Raw genomic sequence first — 15,388 nt, 5'->3', positions numbered from 1 at the left:
AGAGTTCGATGTAGCTAGTTACCCAGGGAGTGGTGAGAGGATGGAGCAAAGGGACTGTATTTGGTGATGGAGCTGGATAGAATGAAAATGTCCAGGAAAAGTAGAAGATGGAGGGGGTGGGGGCGGTAGTGCACAGAGGAGACAACTGAGAAAGTGCTTGAGGAAGCATCCCACCTATCTCCCAGAAATAAAAGGGAGAAGATCTCCCAATTTCTGTGGGTTTTTCTGAGCATGTCAGAATGCTTCTGAAATTTTCACACATGGGCAATTACTCTTGAATTAAAAAATCAGAAAACAGACCAAAAAGCAGTGCTTGGCTTAAAAACCATGTTTTTAAACCTCCAGATTGTTCTGGTCTCTTATGGTATTTGAATTTGAAGTATGCAATACCATGTCTGCTTGCTACATGTGGTGGACCAGAATCATTCTGGGTATTCACACAACTCCTGGGAATTGGTATGCAAATATCTGACAATAGCACTTAGCTCATTATGTTTGCAAGTCAATTTTTTACTTAGAAAAGATTTACCAATAAAACAATATGCATAAAACAATTTACAGGAAATATAGATGAAATTAATATTAGCAGAATAGCTGCTTTACTTTGAATAGCAATTTTGTAATCATGCAATCAAATTGTTTTAGAACGCGAATTGCTTAGTGTAAGAAATCTGAAATTTAAACCCATCATTGTATGAATGAACTACTTTTTTTTGCTGTACCATAGCTAATTGTAATGAGGCAGAATGGCCTCATTCCGGCACAGAGGGAGTTAATTCACTCTGTTGGGTGCATTTAGCCCTGCCCCTTCCCCTTCACAGGAAGTGCGCGGGCAGGGCAGGAAGTATAAGGGCTGGACCTTGCAGCTCAGTTGGGGGCAGATCAGAGAAGGAGCCAGACATCCCTTCCAGGGAGCTGAATACACAAAGGTCATAGTTGGCTGTGGCAGGCGACAACACTCCTAATCTGGCCTGGAGAAAAGGAAGGCCACAGCCCTGGAGATGGAAGAAGCGCAGAAGGAGCTGCTTGGCATGGAGATTGGGAACCAGCCTCCAACAGCCATGGAATAACCCAAGCAGACACCAATAGGAAGCAGCCCAGGAAAATGAGACATTGGGCTTCTTGTGTTGCCAGGGACCCGGCAGTGATCTTGTGTTTCCCTGCCAGACCAGTGACTGGATCACCTGTTGCTTTACAGACCTTGGGGTGGGACCTTGTGGAGCAGAGTGGATGAGCCCTAAATCAAGGGTCCTGGGCTCTTTACCAGTCTGTTCGCTCAGCCATCCCTCAAGAGGCCTGAGCTATTAACTACTTGTTGCTCAGTCCATACCCAGAAGGCCAAAGCCCTTGCCTTTGTATCAAATTAGCACTCAGACAGGAGCATGAGTCACAGACTTCTTACTGGCCCAGCCCCATCCAGAGTCCTGAGCTACCATGTGCCTAGTGGCAAACTTAAAATGAAGTTATTGGCTATTTATCTACCTCTGCTATTTTCATCTTTGGAAGCTATGCATTCATTTTCATACAGCTCAGTGCATCATCTACTCCAGGTTGCGTTTTGTAGCATTTCACAATGGTGGCACATTTGCTAGCTGCAGTAGTACACAGAATTTTATCGTAAGAAAAGGAGCAATATAAAATGAAAACTTACATGTGCACTGAAAAGTAACATTTATCAATCTAACTAAATGGGGTATTTTTATAGCTCATTTTGTGCCAGTGCAATAGATACTTGGAATTGATGATAGGCATCACCATTAATGACTTAGCAGTGTCACTGAGACACAAATCTTGCATTCTGCAACTGAGGGTATGTCTTCGCTGACGGCGGCAAATTCGTCGCTGTCAGATTGATCTATCCAGATTGATTGAGCAGTCAGTGAAGACATGCTCAATCGATCCAGAAGTCGATGCATTAAAACCACCCCCTCAAGTGGCGTAGCACTACGTCAGTGGGAACACATTTCCCGTCATCACAGTGCAGTGAAAATGCCACGTAGGAGTTATGAAGTCGATGGGAGTTAAACAAGCTACACCAAATTTCTAGGTAAGTTTAGTCCGGTCATCTAGAATATTAAGATGCATGGGGCCAAATTCTCTGCTGTTGTAACTCTATTGACGTCTGTGGAGTTACAGCAAAAGAGAATTTGGCCTGCAGAATGTTCATTAAGGCCTTGTGCATTAGAGTTTCACATGAGAATTCCCACTGGTTTATGGGCCCTGATATTAGCACTGGTCGGAGCCCTAGTCTACCTCAGACTCCTGTGGTCAAATCAGTCTTTACCACTATTAGAAAAACCAGAAGCTTTAATTAACAATTGTAAAACTGGATCTAGCTTTGTAAGTTTTGTCTAAACTAAGGCTCCAGTTGGTGCTAACATAGATCATGTGAACCAGTACTAGTGTTCATAGGAATTCTCGTTAAAAAATCTCTAATACACGAGTCCTTGGAAAAAAAAATCTGTTTTATAACTGAAACACACCCTAAAAAACAGTTGGACAACCTATCTCACTGGAATACAACACTGATTTCAGGTTTAAGTATAATGGCCTCCTTTGCAACTGCAGTGAACACAATAATTTTAAAAAGATGCAAGATCTCAGTAAATGGAATGGTATACATGAGGGACTACTTCTTATGAAAGTAAAAATATTAGTAAAAATGTAAGCAAATATTTAAAATGCTAGAACATTTATACCAAATCGATGTAAATAGATTACTTATGTAGCAAGCTTTTTCCTGTGTATCCTTGCTCTCTGCGTGTGTGAAATAAAATATGACTTAATTTGTCCTGATCTTTATTGTTAAAAAAGATTAAATTTTTACACATTTAGTCGAGTTTCTTGTTTTAGAATGACTAGAAAACAAGCAGATGTATAACTGCAGCATGTAGTACTATGTACCCTCATGGAAGAGTTTCCATTAGGGAAATTAATACTGTTAATACGTTTGTTATGTTGCATATATGGGCCATAAAACTAAACCATAGCTATAAGAATATTAAAGGAACTTTCTTCTCAACATAAAATGACAAACAAACAAACTTTCTCTTTACAAATTGCTGCAATCTCTACAACAGATTGATATTTGCAACAGTTAAAAACAATACTGGGCTACACTATTTAAAATTGTTCTCAAGCTGTCAGTATATTTGAATGAAACAAACAGATTATTGCAGGGAGACCAAAGTTGACTTCGGCAGTGCAGGAGACATTTCAGTGGATGCATGAAATTGATTTTACAGTGCGTGCTATAAATCTGGTAATGTTGTAAAGACTGTTCCATGTGATTATAAATCGAAATAATAACAGGAAGATAGAACAGTGATCTGAATATTGTTTTGGAGAAAGTTTTAAGCAATGCTTTTTAAAAGAGCTCTTTTCAGCATTCCTTAGTTTTGCTTTTTCATTCAGAGTCTTTGATACTTTAGGTAAAAGACTGTGAACTCTTGCAGACTCATTAAAGAGGCAAATCCCTTGGGTTGAAATCTTGGTCCTTTTGAAGTCACTGGAAATTTTTGCATATACAGCAGTGGGGCCAGGATTTTTCACCTTTTGTGCAGTCTGGAGTAGAATGCTTTGTTCACTTGACTGTCACTTTAGTTAAAACAATTGTATTTTAGATAAGATTAATGTACAATCTTGATGATCTTCAAGCATAGTTTGTATTAATTCAGTTGTGGTGATATTGGAAGTTTGTCAGTTAATGTCAAATAGTGTCTATATTTGTATATATGTACAGTGCTGGCATAGCTATTTGTGAAAAAATAGATGTACAATACAAATCGCTTTCGGAAGAGACTGACCCTGAAGTTTGCAATGTGATGCACATGAATCACAATAGTATTTAATTACATGACATTTCTCAAATGCATGATAAACTTTTTTCTACAATCTTTGAACATATGGACAACCTTGGAACTGTTCGGTTAGGCACTGCACACATTAGACTTTATCTTCTATTTATCTATTGATAAATTAAACAATAATAAGTCGCCAGGACCAGATGATATTCGCCCAAGAGTTCAGAAGAAACTCAGATGTGAACTGCAGAACTATTAACTGTGGAATGTAACCTGTTATTTAAATCTGCTTCTGTGCAAGATGACTGGAAGATAGCTAATGTAATGCCAAGTTTTAAAAAATGCCCCAGAGGTGATCCTGGCAAATAGAGGCCTGTTAATCTAACTTCAGTACCATGCAGATTGGTTGAAACTATAGTAAAGAACAGAATTATTATTATAGTAAAAGAATATAAATAACAGCATAGTAAAGAACACAATTTAGTGGGGGAGAGTCTATATGGATTTTGTAAAGGGAAATTATACTTCACCAATCTACTAGAATGGGAGTCTTCAGCTTGGAAAAGAGATGACTAAGGGAGGTTATGACAGAGGTCTATAAAATCATGACTGGTGTGGAAAAAATAAATAAGGAAGTGTTATTTACTCATAACACAAGAAGTACGGATCACCAAATGAAATTAATAGGCCTCAGGTTTAAAATGAAAAAAAGAAAGTATTTCTTCACACAATGCACAGTCAACCTGGGGAACTCCTTGTCAGAGGATGTTGTGAAGGCCAGTGCTATAATGGGGTTCAAAAAAGAATTAGATAAGTTCATGGAGGATAGGTCCAGCAATGGCTTTTAGTCAGGATGGGTGGGGCTTGGTAGAAGCTGGGAATGGGCAACGGGATGGATCACTTGACAATTACCTGTTCTGTTCACTGCCTCTGAAGCAGCTGGCGTTGGCCACTGTTGGAAGACAGGATACTGGGCGAGATGGACCATTGGTCTGACCTAGTATGGCTGTTCTTGTGTACCCTTGGGTGGTTCACAGGCTGGCCAACTCCCCATTCCCTCCCCCTCATTTTGACTCTCCTTTTCTGAGGGTTGCAGGAATGTGGGTAGGGAGAATGGTGGAGAGGAAATTGTATTTAATATGGAGTATGTATTGAATGGGGAGGTAGGAATGAGAAACAATGAATGAATGAAAGGGATAGGAGTCAGAGAGAGACTGATCATAGAGACTGTTCACATCAGCACTGTTCTGAGATAAAATTTGTCAGACTATGCACCCTCTGCTGGCAGGTTCTGCAGCTGTTGAGTAAAAAGATCATACATGAACATTAGCTGGCTTTCTTAAAAACTGAGTGAAAAGAACTCAACCAAACTAGGTATGTAGTGTTAAGTGAACGGTCTTTCAAACAATGCTTTTAGGATAAGTGAATTTTTGTTGTAATACCCATTTGACATAAACAGAGAAATGCTGAATATTCTCTGGACTTTGTTTTCTAACATTCAGTGAACTGTATCATGGCAGTTCTAGAGGGAGATGTATAGAGATAGTGTCAACTTCTCAGGGTAGAACTAAACTATCCATGCTTCTGCACCTGTTTAAAAAAAAAATCAAGCAATTAAAAAAGAAGTTCATTTATTCTCTCTTCTAAAATGTGTTCCTAAATTGCTATTAATCCGAAGTGTGTGGTTCACTTTATGGGAAATTATATGATTCAATTACAAGTAATACACCATTAAAGACTTCCTCAGTATTCTTTAGCTTTTAAGACACTAGTAATTTATGTTGTTTTGTTTTTCTGTACTTCAAAGTATTTCTCTATGTAGGGACAGCTCATAAAGCAGTGAATTATATATGGATTGACACAAGTAAAACATTTTTTCTCTCCCCAGGTGGTCTTGGTCTTTCAAATACAATGTATGCACGTTTAGGAGAAATCATTTCTCTAGATGCATCTGTTGCGGTTACTTTGGCAGCTCATCAAGCCATAGGGCTTAAGGTAAGTAACACTGGATTATTATTTTATTTACTGTATACTGCTTGTAGAGGCCATATGAAATGAACTTACGTTCAACTGTAGATTACATGTGTGATGGGTCTTAACTTATTTTAATAACAAATAATAACTACCCAGGCATAGTAAATCCAGTGTTGCATTTTGACTTCGTACTGGCCCGTTGTAAGTTTGTTTGAGTGCTCCTCTGATCTACTGATCTCCTTTAAGTGCTTTGAGATCTACTGATGAAAAGTGCTATAAAAGAACAAGGTACTATTTATTATTCTCTTGTGGCCGGTCTGGGACAATTGGGGTTAACCCTTCCCACTGCAATCAAAAAGATTTTGTTGAGATTCTGCATCCTGTCCTCGTACCAAAAAAAAAAAAGAAAAAGTGTAAAAAAGTCTGATTGTAACTTGGCTTTCCTTTGATAAGAAGCCCTGCCTACAAAGATCTAAAGAAATTTTTTTCATTTTATATGAAACAGTTAGGAAAATAAGTAAATCACATCTTGTTCTTTGTTTGTACTCATAAGAGGCCCTTTTTATTTATAGTACAGCAATGGCAGTAAAAGTACCACATCTTCTAATGGAGTGGGCTACTCCTAGGGGTAGTTCAGGTTCCATACTCATGTAGTTCTTGGTCTCTTTGAGATGGTCAACTAGGATGTCAGTTGTGATGGTGGAATACTAAATCCCTGTCCCAAAAGAAAGTGGTCCAATACCAACTCATCTCATGTAGACATTTGATCACTATCTGACGATACCTTTATTACTTTGCCATTAATACGTCAAGCACAATTTCAGTGTGTGTTAAAATCTTAATGATACCTGATTACGCATTAAAATGTACACATTAATTTTCTGCATATTAACTAAACATTGTGGGAATGGTGCCTTACTTCTCGCACATCAGGATGTGTTGGCAAGTCTCATTTTTCTTTCTTTGCCTAGGGAATCCTGATTGCTGGCACTGACGAACAGAAAGCAAAGTATCTACCTAAATTGGCATCTGGGGAGCATATTGCAGCTTTTTGCCTTACAGAACCGGGAAGGTAACATCTTTATTTTTACAACTAAAAATGTTTTAAATACAAAAATGTTTCATTTTTTGATGACAGACATCAACTTGCTTTGTTACTGTGGCACCTCTTTACCTGCTTAAAATCTATTCTGTTTTGTACCTGTGACTTTAAGTGAATGTTATCAATAAATTCCATCTTCACCCCTGGAGGTACACCTGTAAGTTCCATGAAATGACTAAATATTTTTTTTTATTTAAGCTGCATTAATTGGCCCAATCCTTCCCATATCAGACACCTGTTCACTTAATTTGTCAGTGAATTAAGTATGGTTTGAAGGACTCTATTGGCTGTGCTGGGACATTCTGACACAATACACACTGAACTGGTTCCTCTGAGCTTCTGTGAAACTATTAAAGAAAATTCTGAAAACTGGGCCAGGTATTAAGAAAGCTAACAGAAACAGTGTTAAGAAACCTTTGGGCTTGTTTGTGTGGCAAGCTTGCACTGCCTTAACTGTCCATGTGGATTCTGCTGCCCCATATTAACAGCTCGTTAATGCACTTTGATTTAGTCCTCCTTGAAATGGCAGGGTCCACCTGGACCATTAGTCCATGGCAGGTTAGTGTAGGGTAAATTCAAACCCGAACTTGCTGCAAACTAACTGTTCGTGTGGACAAGTCCTTAGTCTTCCATTGAAGCAGCGTAAAATTTTACCTCTTTTGTGGCAGCAGCTTCATTTCAAGGTTGTTTTATTTATTGTTTGTTTGGTTGTAGGTAAAAGTTGGAATTGGCTTTAATTCAGAGGAATATGGCTTCTGCCTACAAATATCAGAGTTTCTTTCTTAATGTTGTGAATCTTAAAGTGGTTGGAAGAAAAGCCTTAGCCTGTTTAAGCAATGTGTAATGTATTTTTAATCTGAGTTATATACTCTGGGTTAGAATGGATGTCTTCTATGGACTTTAAGAGCAGACTAGCATTTTCTAGAACTTCTTGCAATAGGCACTTTATTTACTTGCCCTGAGTGTTATGATGAGGCAGTAGCTTCACCATCGTTAGTTAAGACTTCCTTTCAATCATACACCAGACTTTGGCCTCCCCTCTAAAGTCTTCTTCCACTTTGCAGATATGGTCTGTATTAGCAGAGATTATTTTGTAAAGAGATTCAGAAAAGTGATTTTTAAGTGACACTTGGCTGGGGAGGAGGGGGAGAATGGGTGCTAATCATGTTTTGAAAATTCTTCCAACATTTTATTTAGCCTGATTAAGTTATTCTCTTAAAATCTCTACTGAAATCTAGTGTACGAGTGCAATCTGTGAACTTCTCAAATTTGCCTTTTTTATACTTGGTGGCAAAGAAGTAACATCAGAAAGTTCCAGGCGCTACCCAGCATTTAAAGGGTTATGGTTTATACTGGTGGAGACCTAGCATTCATTTAGCAGGGGAGGGTGGCAAAAATACCATGACTGTCAGATCCCAGGTCAAGTTTGAACACCTTGTAGTTAAAATATCAGTCTTGGAAATTAAACCAAGTTGGTCTGGAATCATTGCAAGATGGTATATGGAAACCCACAATGCCACTTTTAGATCCTTTTTAGGAGTAGAACTCCTTTAAAAATGTCAAAGGCGATAATTGTTTTGTAAAACGTTTCAACTCTTCACCCACCACAGCAAATGCCACTTTTTAGTTAAGTTGTTATGCCAATATCAAAGCTGAAGATCTAGAAAGGAAATTTACCTAAAAAGAACTCTTCATGCCTGTAGTTAGAACTATAAAGGTAGGTGGTGCTTGCGGAGAAAGTGTCTGAATTTGCTGAACTAGAAGCATTCAGCCTCTCCCTGTTGCTCCCCTGGAAGTCGATATAATTGACCTGCTGTATTTGTCAGCATACAGCAGTAGATGATGTACACAGATATTCACTCTATGCGGGTTGCCAACTATTCCATTTTTTCCATTCTGTTGCGCATTGCTCTGTTTCAAGATGTGCAACAATATAGTCATGAATTCTGAGGCACTGCTTCTGTGCTTCAACCCAGCTATGCTTTGTGACTCTGGGTTTTTCTCCTGCATTCCAATACTTCAGAATGTGGCAAAGCTAAGTTGCTTATGTAAGATTCTAGAACATTCTAGCCAGTTGCTAGTCAGTGTGGCACAGTACAGTATAAAATAAGTGGGACTCCATAGAAATCTCTCTTCAGAATTGTGGGTGAACGTTTATTTCTTCTGTAGCCATTGGATTTGGTAACTTCCACTTTTATTTAGAAACTGAACTTTAGGCATCAGCATTTGAAAATTTGGGCCTTTATCGGTATCCCTTATATTGTTTGTGTGTGTCTGGATACTAATCAAATTTTAACTACTTCTTTGGCTTCTAGTGGAAGTGATGCAGCATCCATCCAGACCAGAGCTACCATGAGTGAAGATGGGAAAAGTTTCTTACTAAACGGCTCAAAGGTACTTATCCACAGAATGAGGAAATGAAATATTTGTCTGGTATGAGTTTCATAGAAAGCATTCCTACCTCGTGCAGCATTGCTGGTCATCTTGTTCCCCAAATGAGAACTTAACTTGGCAATTTCATTTGACTTCTGAAGATCCCAAGCTAGTAAAGGATGGCAGTGTCAAAAAGACAGTTCATTTAGTCTTGAGGCCAAAAGAAATTACTGCTCAGAAGTAACCTTTGCTAAACCTTGGTAATAAGATGAGGAAGGTCTCACTCTGTGAACATGCTTTTCTTCTTTACATTTCCCCCATCCTGTTCCCTGCTTTTTTTTCAGGAAGAGTGAGAGTCTGCCCCTCACTGTGGACACTCAAGTGAGGAGGAAACCTGAAATCTTTTTTTCTAGTTCTCTCCCTTCTCTGCCCAAGGTTTTGCTGAATACTTTAAAGGAAAAATTAACACCGAGTTGGAAGTAGAGCTGGTCAGGACACTTTTGACTAAATTATATGTGCTGTTTCATCAAAGCCAAAACGTTTGGTGAGACATACTGATTTCGATGAAGTTTGATAGGTGACAATTTTAGTGGTTAAGGTACTGGCCTGGCATGGCATGTGGAAGACCCACATTCAAGTCCCTCTTCTGCCTGGTTCAGAACAGTTTTTCATCCCAGATCATTCTGAAACAAATAGAGCAGGGCCTTGAACCTAGTTTCTCAGTTTCAGGGTTAACTTCACCCTTGACACCCCCACCCCCCATCCTCTTCAGGGCACTCACTTAATATTTCAGACTTCACAGCCATTACCTCTCTTGGGTGGAGACCTGCATCTTTCCCAGTCCAGACTGGAGTTTAAGCTACTTGCAGTCCCTTTGCACCTCACTGTGATTTCCTCAACAGGTCTGACTGGGGTCCAGTATCTGATTTGTTCTCTCTACAGGGGCTTTTACAGTGCACACCGGTTATCAACCAGCCTTCACAAAGCAAGTATACTTGTTCCTAAGGCAAAAGCATTAGAGAAAACACATTAAAAATAAAGAAGTTGTCATCCTTGGTCAACTCTTCTTGGAAGTATAATCTTGCTGTAGCCACAAAGTCAGTGCAAAAGCAAGGATTAAAACTTGCGGGAATGAATCAGTTAGTTCTCTGCTGAGACAGCTCCTGTTCTGAAATAATAAAGCACTGTATCTATCACAGCAGAACAAATATACTTTTTTTTTTTCTTCCTTCCCTCCCAGATCTGGATATCAAATGGTGGCTTGGCAGACATTTTCACTGTGTTTGCAAGAACCGAGGTTGTTGATAAAGATGGTGCAAAAAAAGACAAAATTACTGCCTTCATTGTAGAAAGAGCTTTTGGTGGAGTCACTAATGGGAAGCCAGAGGATAAACTGGGCATTCGAGGATCTAATAGTAAGAAGCATTTACATTCAATTTTTTCATAGAAGTGTGTTTCAAAATTCATGCATTTTTTGGAATCCTTAAGCAAATCCATTTTTGTTGGATGAATGTGCACTAGATTCTAATTGGATTGTGCGGGGTTGGTTCCTATTTCTCTACCTACACATCCTTCTCTGTTTTCTGAGACAGTCCAAAGTGCACTTGCACAAATATAAAGATCTGTGTTAAGTAATTCCCTACTCACCTGCTAATTGTCATCAACACCCGATTCTCTCATCTTGCCATGGAAATTCCTCTTTGTGTGCTGCACTAACAAGGTTAAGTAATAAGAAGCAGCATTACTGTGGAACAGCAGCACTGGGAGCTGGCTTTTCTTTGTTGTTTGTTGGTAGCTCTGATGCTTCACCATCGGTCATTCCGTTATCTCTATTCTTTCAGTCTCTCTTCCAGTTCCAGGCAAGACTGTAATTCTCTCTATTTGTGCTGTCCAAGTTAGTGATGATCATATTTTTACATTTCATAAATTAAAATGCCAACTCCCAGCTTTCTCCCCATTAACTTACTTGGCAAAGTGTATTTAATTCTGTTGTATTGGGAAAAAGTCCAACCCCTAGTATAAAAAGAGTAAGTTAAATTCTGAATGTTATATCTTTTAACCATATCTTTCAACTGTTTTTAAAAATAACTGAACACTATTTGTATTTCAGCCTGTGAAGTACATTTTGAAAACACAAAAGTACCTGTAGATAATGTTATTGGAGAAGTAGGAGGGGGATTTAAGGTGAGTTGTGAAGAATAATGATCATTATCTTTAAACCTACCAAAAAGATGTCTTTGGGGAAGAGAATTTGTTGTTTGGTGCCAGATTTAGCACTGCTTTAAAAGGACAAACATATTTATTAACCTCTTAGATCAGTAAAACTGAAAAAGATTAGAGGATGGAATTACTCGGTTTGTCTTTTGTATGCAGTCAGTTTCATGTGCCAGGTCATGCTCTCTGAATCCATAGGCACTCCCTTTCTCAAGCACTTCAGGAGGGGATGTAACAGAGCATCTTCTGCTTCTGGAGTGTTTTGTTAGATGGTGCTATGGAACACACACATTTTAATTTATTAACTTCTAAACTTTAAAAGCTAATCATTTTTACATTATTTAATAACTGTCATAGGAAACATAAATCCATTCAAGAATCTAAGAAGGAAAGTGGGGGGATCAGCTGGGAAGATGTAAACCTGCAGGAGGGAGGTAGGAAAGGAGTCAAGGAATGTTTGGAGGAGTCCTCCTCACTAGGACATCGGAATTGAGCCCAGGAAAGGGGACCTGAGAGGGGTTTCCCTCACTCTTCTTGGACTCCTCCATATAGCAAGCAGATGGGTAAAGGGAGAATTGAATGGAGCTGTGGGTTGCTGGGCCTTTTACAGATCCTTTCTATGGGTCCAGAGAGGCAAGAATGGCAGGCGGCTTTCCTGGATCAAATTACAGAGCAGGGAAGCACTGGGAGTATGAGAGGCTGCCTCTGGTGGCAGCTAATATCTGATGCCCTGGAGAAAGGTGAATCCATTCCAGTTTAGCAGCTATCCAATTGTTTTATTTCATGGAGAGCAAGATGAAACTTCTTGATCTCTGCCTGAGATTGGAACTCTGTTCTAACATATATAATTACAAATGTTACGGTCAGAACTATCTGGTCACAATATTCTAATCTTCCTTCTGTAGCAGTAAATTCTACAGGCTGACTACATGCTCTGTGAAATAGTATCTCTTTTTATGATAGTAGGCTTACTAGAAACTACTTTCATAGTGTCCCTTTGTTCTTGTCTTATCACAGGGTAAAAAAGATGGAAGAATCAGTTTCCTCTATATTTCTTATAACTCTCAAATCCCCTATAATAATTCTCTTTTCCAGAATAAATAATTCTAGATTTTTGCAGCGTCTTTTCTTATGTCTCCTACCATATTGTTGATCATCTCCGTTTCCTCTGCATTTTACATGTGATTCCAAAACTCAGAAGCATAATTTCAGATAAGGATAAATCAATATTTGATATAATCCAATTTTATTTTGTTTTTACTGCACTTACACATTTATCTGCTTTAAGTTCTAGTTCATGTAGAGGTCTTCACTTTTTCTGTCCAAGATGACAAACTGTTAGATTGAAAAGAACAAGTAAGAACATTTCAACAACTTTCACTTTACCCATCCAGGGATGGGGGATACAGAGCAGAGAAAAGTAGGGTTGGAGACAGTTGAACAACTTTGGGAATCTCCCTTCCTGTGAATGTGCACCTGTGAGTGAAGCTTTAAATGACTCTTTGAAATATGCCCATCCTCCATTCCTACTCTTGCAGCTACCCCTAAAGTAGCCAGCCTGCCACAGGCAGAGCTCATATGCAGAGAGATGTAAGTTCAAGACAGCAAACCACAGGCGCAAAATTGTATTTTGTGTTACTTTGATGCTTAGCACTGCTGCAAAAGAGTACCGATCCAGTCCTTTGGAGTCACCAGTGGAGACTTCTCTGTCAAGCAATATGTCAGCTGAGTGGGGAACAAAGAGGGTGGGGGAAATGCCACAAAACCCACAAATTAGCATGATGCAGGGAGGGGAGGGAACGAGAAATAAGAAAGGGAAAACAAAGCAGGCAGAAAAGGAGGAGGTTGGGAAAGGGGAGAGCAAAAGAGGATGGTAGGAATTGTAAGAGGACATAAGAGGGATGCCCTTCAGCTCATCATCACAAAAGGGATCAATCCAAATGAAAGGCAGCGAAAGTCTGCTGAGATGCTCAAACATCAACTGAGTGGAAACACCTAAACTGAGCATTTATATGTAAGCATGATAGAGGCTGCTTCCTTTCTAAAGGTTTAAAGGGAGAAACCTTTCCATAGAGAGGAAAAAAGTTAGAATCAGTTCATGGATTTTTGAGAAACAGGATGCAATCAATGAAGAGAGCTATAAGGGTAAGCTACAGTGAAAGTAATCTTATTATGTTTGTAGTTAGTGTTTGAATGAAACCCTTCTGGGGAGAAATAAAGATGCTAGTCGTCAACAGAAAAATTCTTGGGGGAAAAGTAGAAATATTGCTAAGATTTCATGGGATGATCAATAAAGGAAATGGGAAAGTGAAGAGATGAAGTAGCCTATAGCCAAAGGCTGCATTTCATAACAACCAGCCAAAAATATGTCAGGAGTCTGTAAATCTTGTGGATTAACACAGTGCAAAGAGTGAATAAGCTTAAATGGGACCCAGGAGAGAGTAATTTCAGATATATGAGAACAACAAAGACTGAAAATCAAATTGTTTTGAGGAAGGGGGAGAAAAAAGCCCAAGGACATATAGCAAATGAGAAGATTGTATAAGAGATTAAAGAAAATAGGACATTTAAGTATATAAGGAGCACAAATCAATAAAGGAGACAGAAGGGCCTCTTAAGTGATAGTAAGGGTAATTTATGGACAGAAGAGGGCAGACACTGACTGCCAAAATAATTGAATTCGTGTCCTTAGTTTATAAAGGAGTTAAGAGTTCAGATGCCAGAAACAGACAGTTTTCAAGGGGAGCAGAAGGAATGTTTAAAGAAATTGTGATTCTGCTGGAACAAGTGATCAAGAAATTAGAACTTGTAAAGAACTGAAAAACAAACTTCAACCTTAAAATTAAAAACAATTTACTGTATCGAGAGGTATTTAAATTACCCTTAAAATGAAGGTTGAGTGTGAAATTGATATCCTGAAAAAAGGCTAACGATTATCTGTATTTAATAAGATATTTAGGGGATGTCTGGTAAAATACAAACCTGAACTTTATTTCAGTGGGGAAATACTGAAAACATTGATCAGGAACTGAATAGAGACATATGGAAAATAATGGATTGTCTGCATAATATTAAATAAAGCCTAATATAAGTAAATGCATTGCTTACCTGCCTTGTTAAATATATGCCAAGGGCAGTGAGTTTGTCTCAGAAAACTTTTAAGCATTGCAAATGAGTTTTGGTAGACCTTATTTAAAGTTTTTTCACTTATCCTGAACTTGTTAAGCAAAATGTTCCTTCTTATTGTGTTTATGAAGCAAAAAAGTCATGAAATTATGAAACTGATGGCCATTTTTTTGTGTCAAGTAACATATCAACTTGTCAGATTTCTGAACTGAAGTCTGACAGGTAAATTTAACAAATATTAACATAAACCAATAGTTAGCCTAAACTATCACCCAGTATTTGCTATAAAAACAAATGTTCTTCTTCAAATGCTTGCACATAACTATTCCAATGTAGCTATGTGTGCACCTTGCACAGTTGTCAAACTTTATCCCTCAGCGGTACTCATCAGGGCAGCTCGAGCATCCTCTGTCTCCACATGCCACTGTGTGCTGGTGTAAGAGGGTGGAACCACCCGACCTCCCTCAGTTCCTTCTTATCACCTGTAACTGTCGGTGCGACGTCAGATTTGTAGTCATAAGCATCCCTCACTCCTTTGCATGTATACCCTGTTATTGTTAGGAAGTAGTTAGTTAAATGTGTTAGTTCTCTCGTCGAGTAATTTGCTCATATCCATTCCAGTATAGGTGTGTGCGCGCCCCGTGCACAGATTCCCGGAACTTTTTCCCTTAGCTAGCTCCGTAGGGTCGGCTCAGGCGCCCCTTGGAGTACCGCGCTCATGCCGCAGAACATAGGGCGTTGCCGACCCTGCGGCCCCTCAGTTCCTTCTTTCCACCTGTGACGGTTACCGGAACGT

At 38.9% G+C, this 15,388-nt stretch overlaps 1 protein-coding gene across 1 annotated transcript in view; it reads left to right on the top strand.

The window, feature by feature from the left end:
- ACAD9 (acyl-CoA dehydrogenase family member 9) overlaps window positions 1–15,388 on the top strand; it is a 56,592-nt gene that overhangs the window by 11,717 nt on the left and 29,487 nt on the right. The window contains exons 4-8 of the mRNA XM_067543783.1: window positions 5,692–5,798; window positions 6,749–6,849; window positions 9,195–9,273; window positions 10,493–10,667; window positions 11,363–11,436. Of these exons, the coding sequence (XP_067399884.1) occupies window positions 5,692–5,798; window positions 6,749–6,849; window positions 9,195–9,273; window positions 10,493–10,667; window positions 11,363–11,436 (536 nt within the window). The remainder of the gene's footprint in view (window positions 1–5,691; window positions 5,799–6,748; window positions 6,850–9,194; window positions 9,274–10,492; window positions 10,668–11,362; window positions 11,437–15,388) is intronic.

The sequence above is a fragment of the Emydura macquarii genome, unplaced genomic scaffold, assembly GCF_026122565.2.
Source record: "Emydura macquarii macquarii isolate MOO-44397 ecotype Brisbane River unplaced genomic scaffold, CSIRO-AGI_Emac_v2 contig_968, whole genome shotgun sequence".
Taxonomy (NCBI): domain Eukaryota; kingdom Metazoa; phylum Chordata; order Testudines; family Chelidae; genus Emydura; species Emydura macquarii.
Note: the sequence above shows the minus strand (reverse complement) of the source record. Positions and strands in the feature narration are given on the sequence as shown.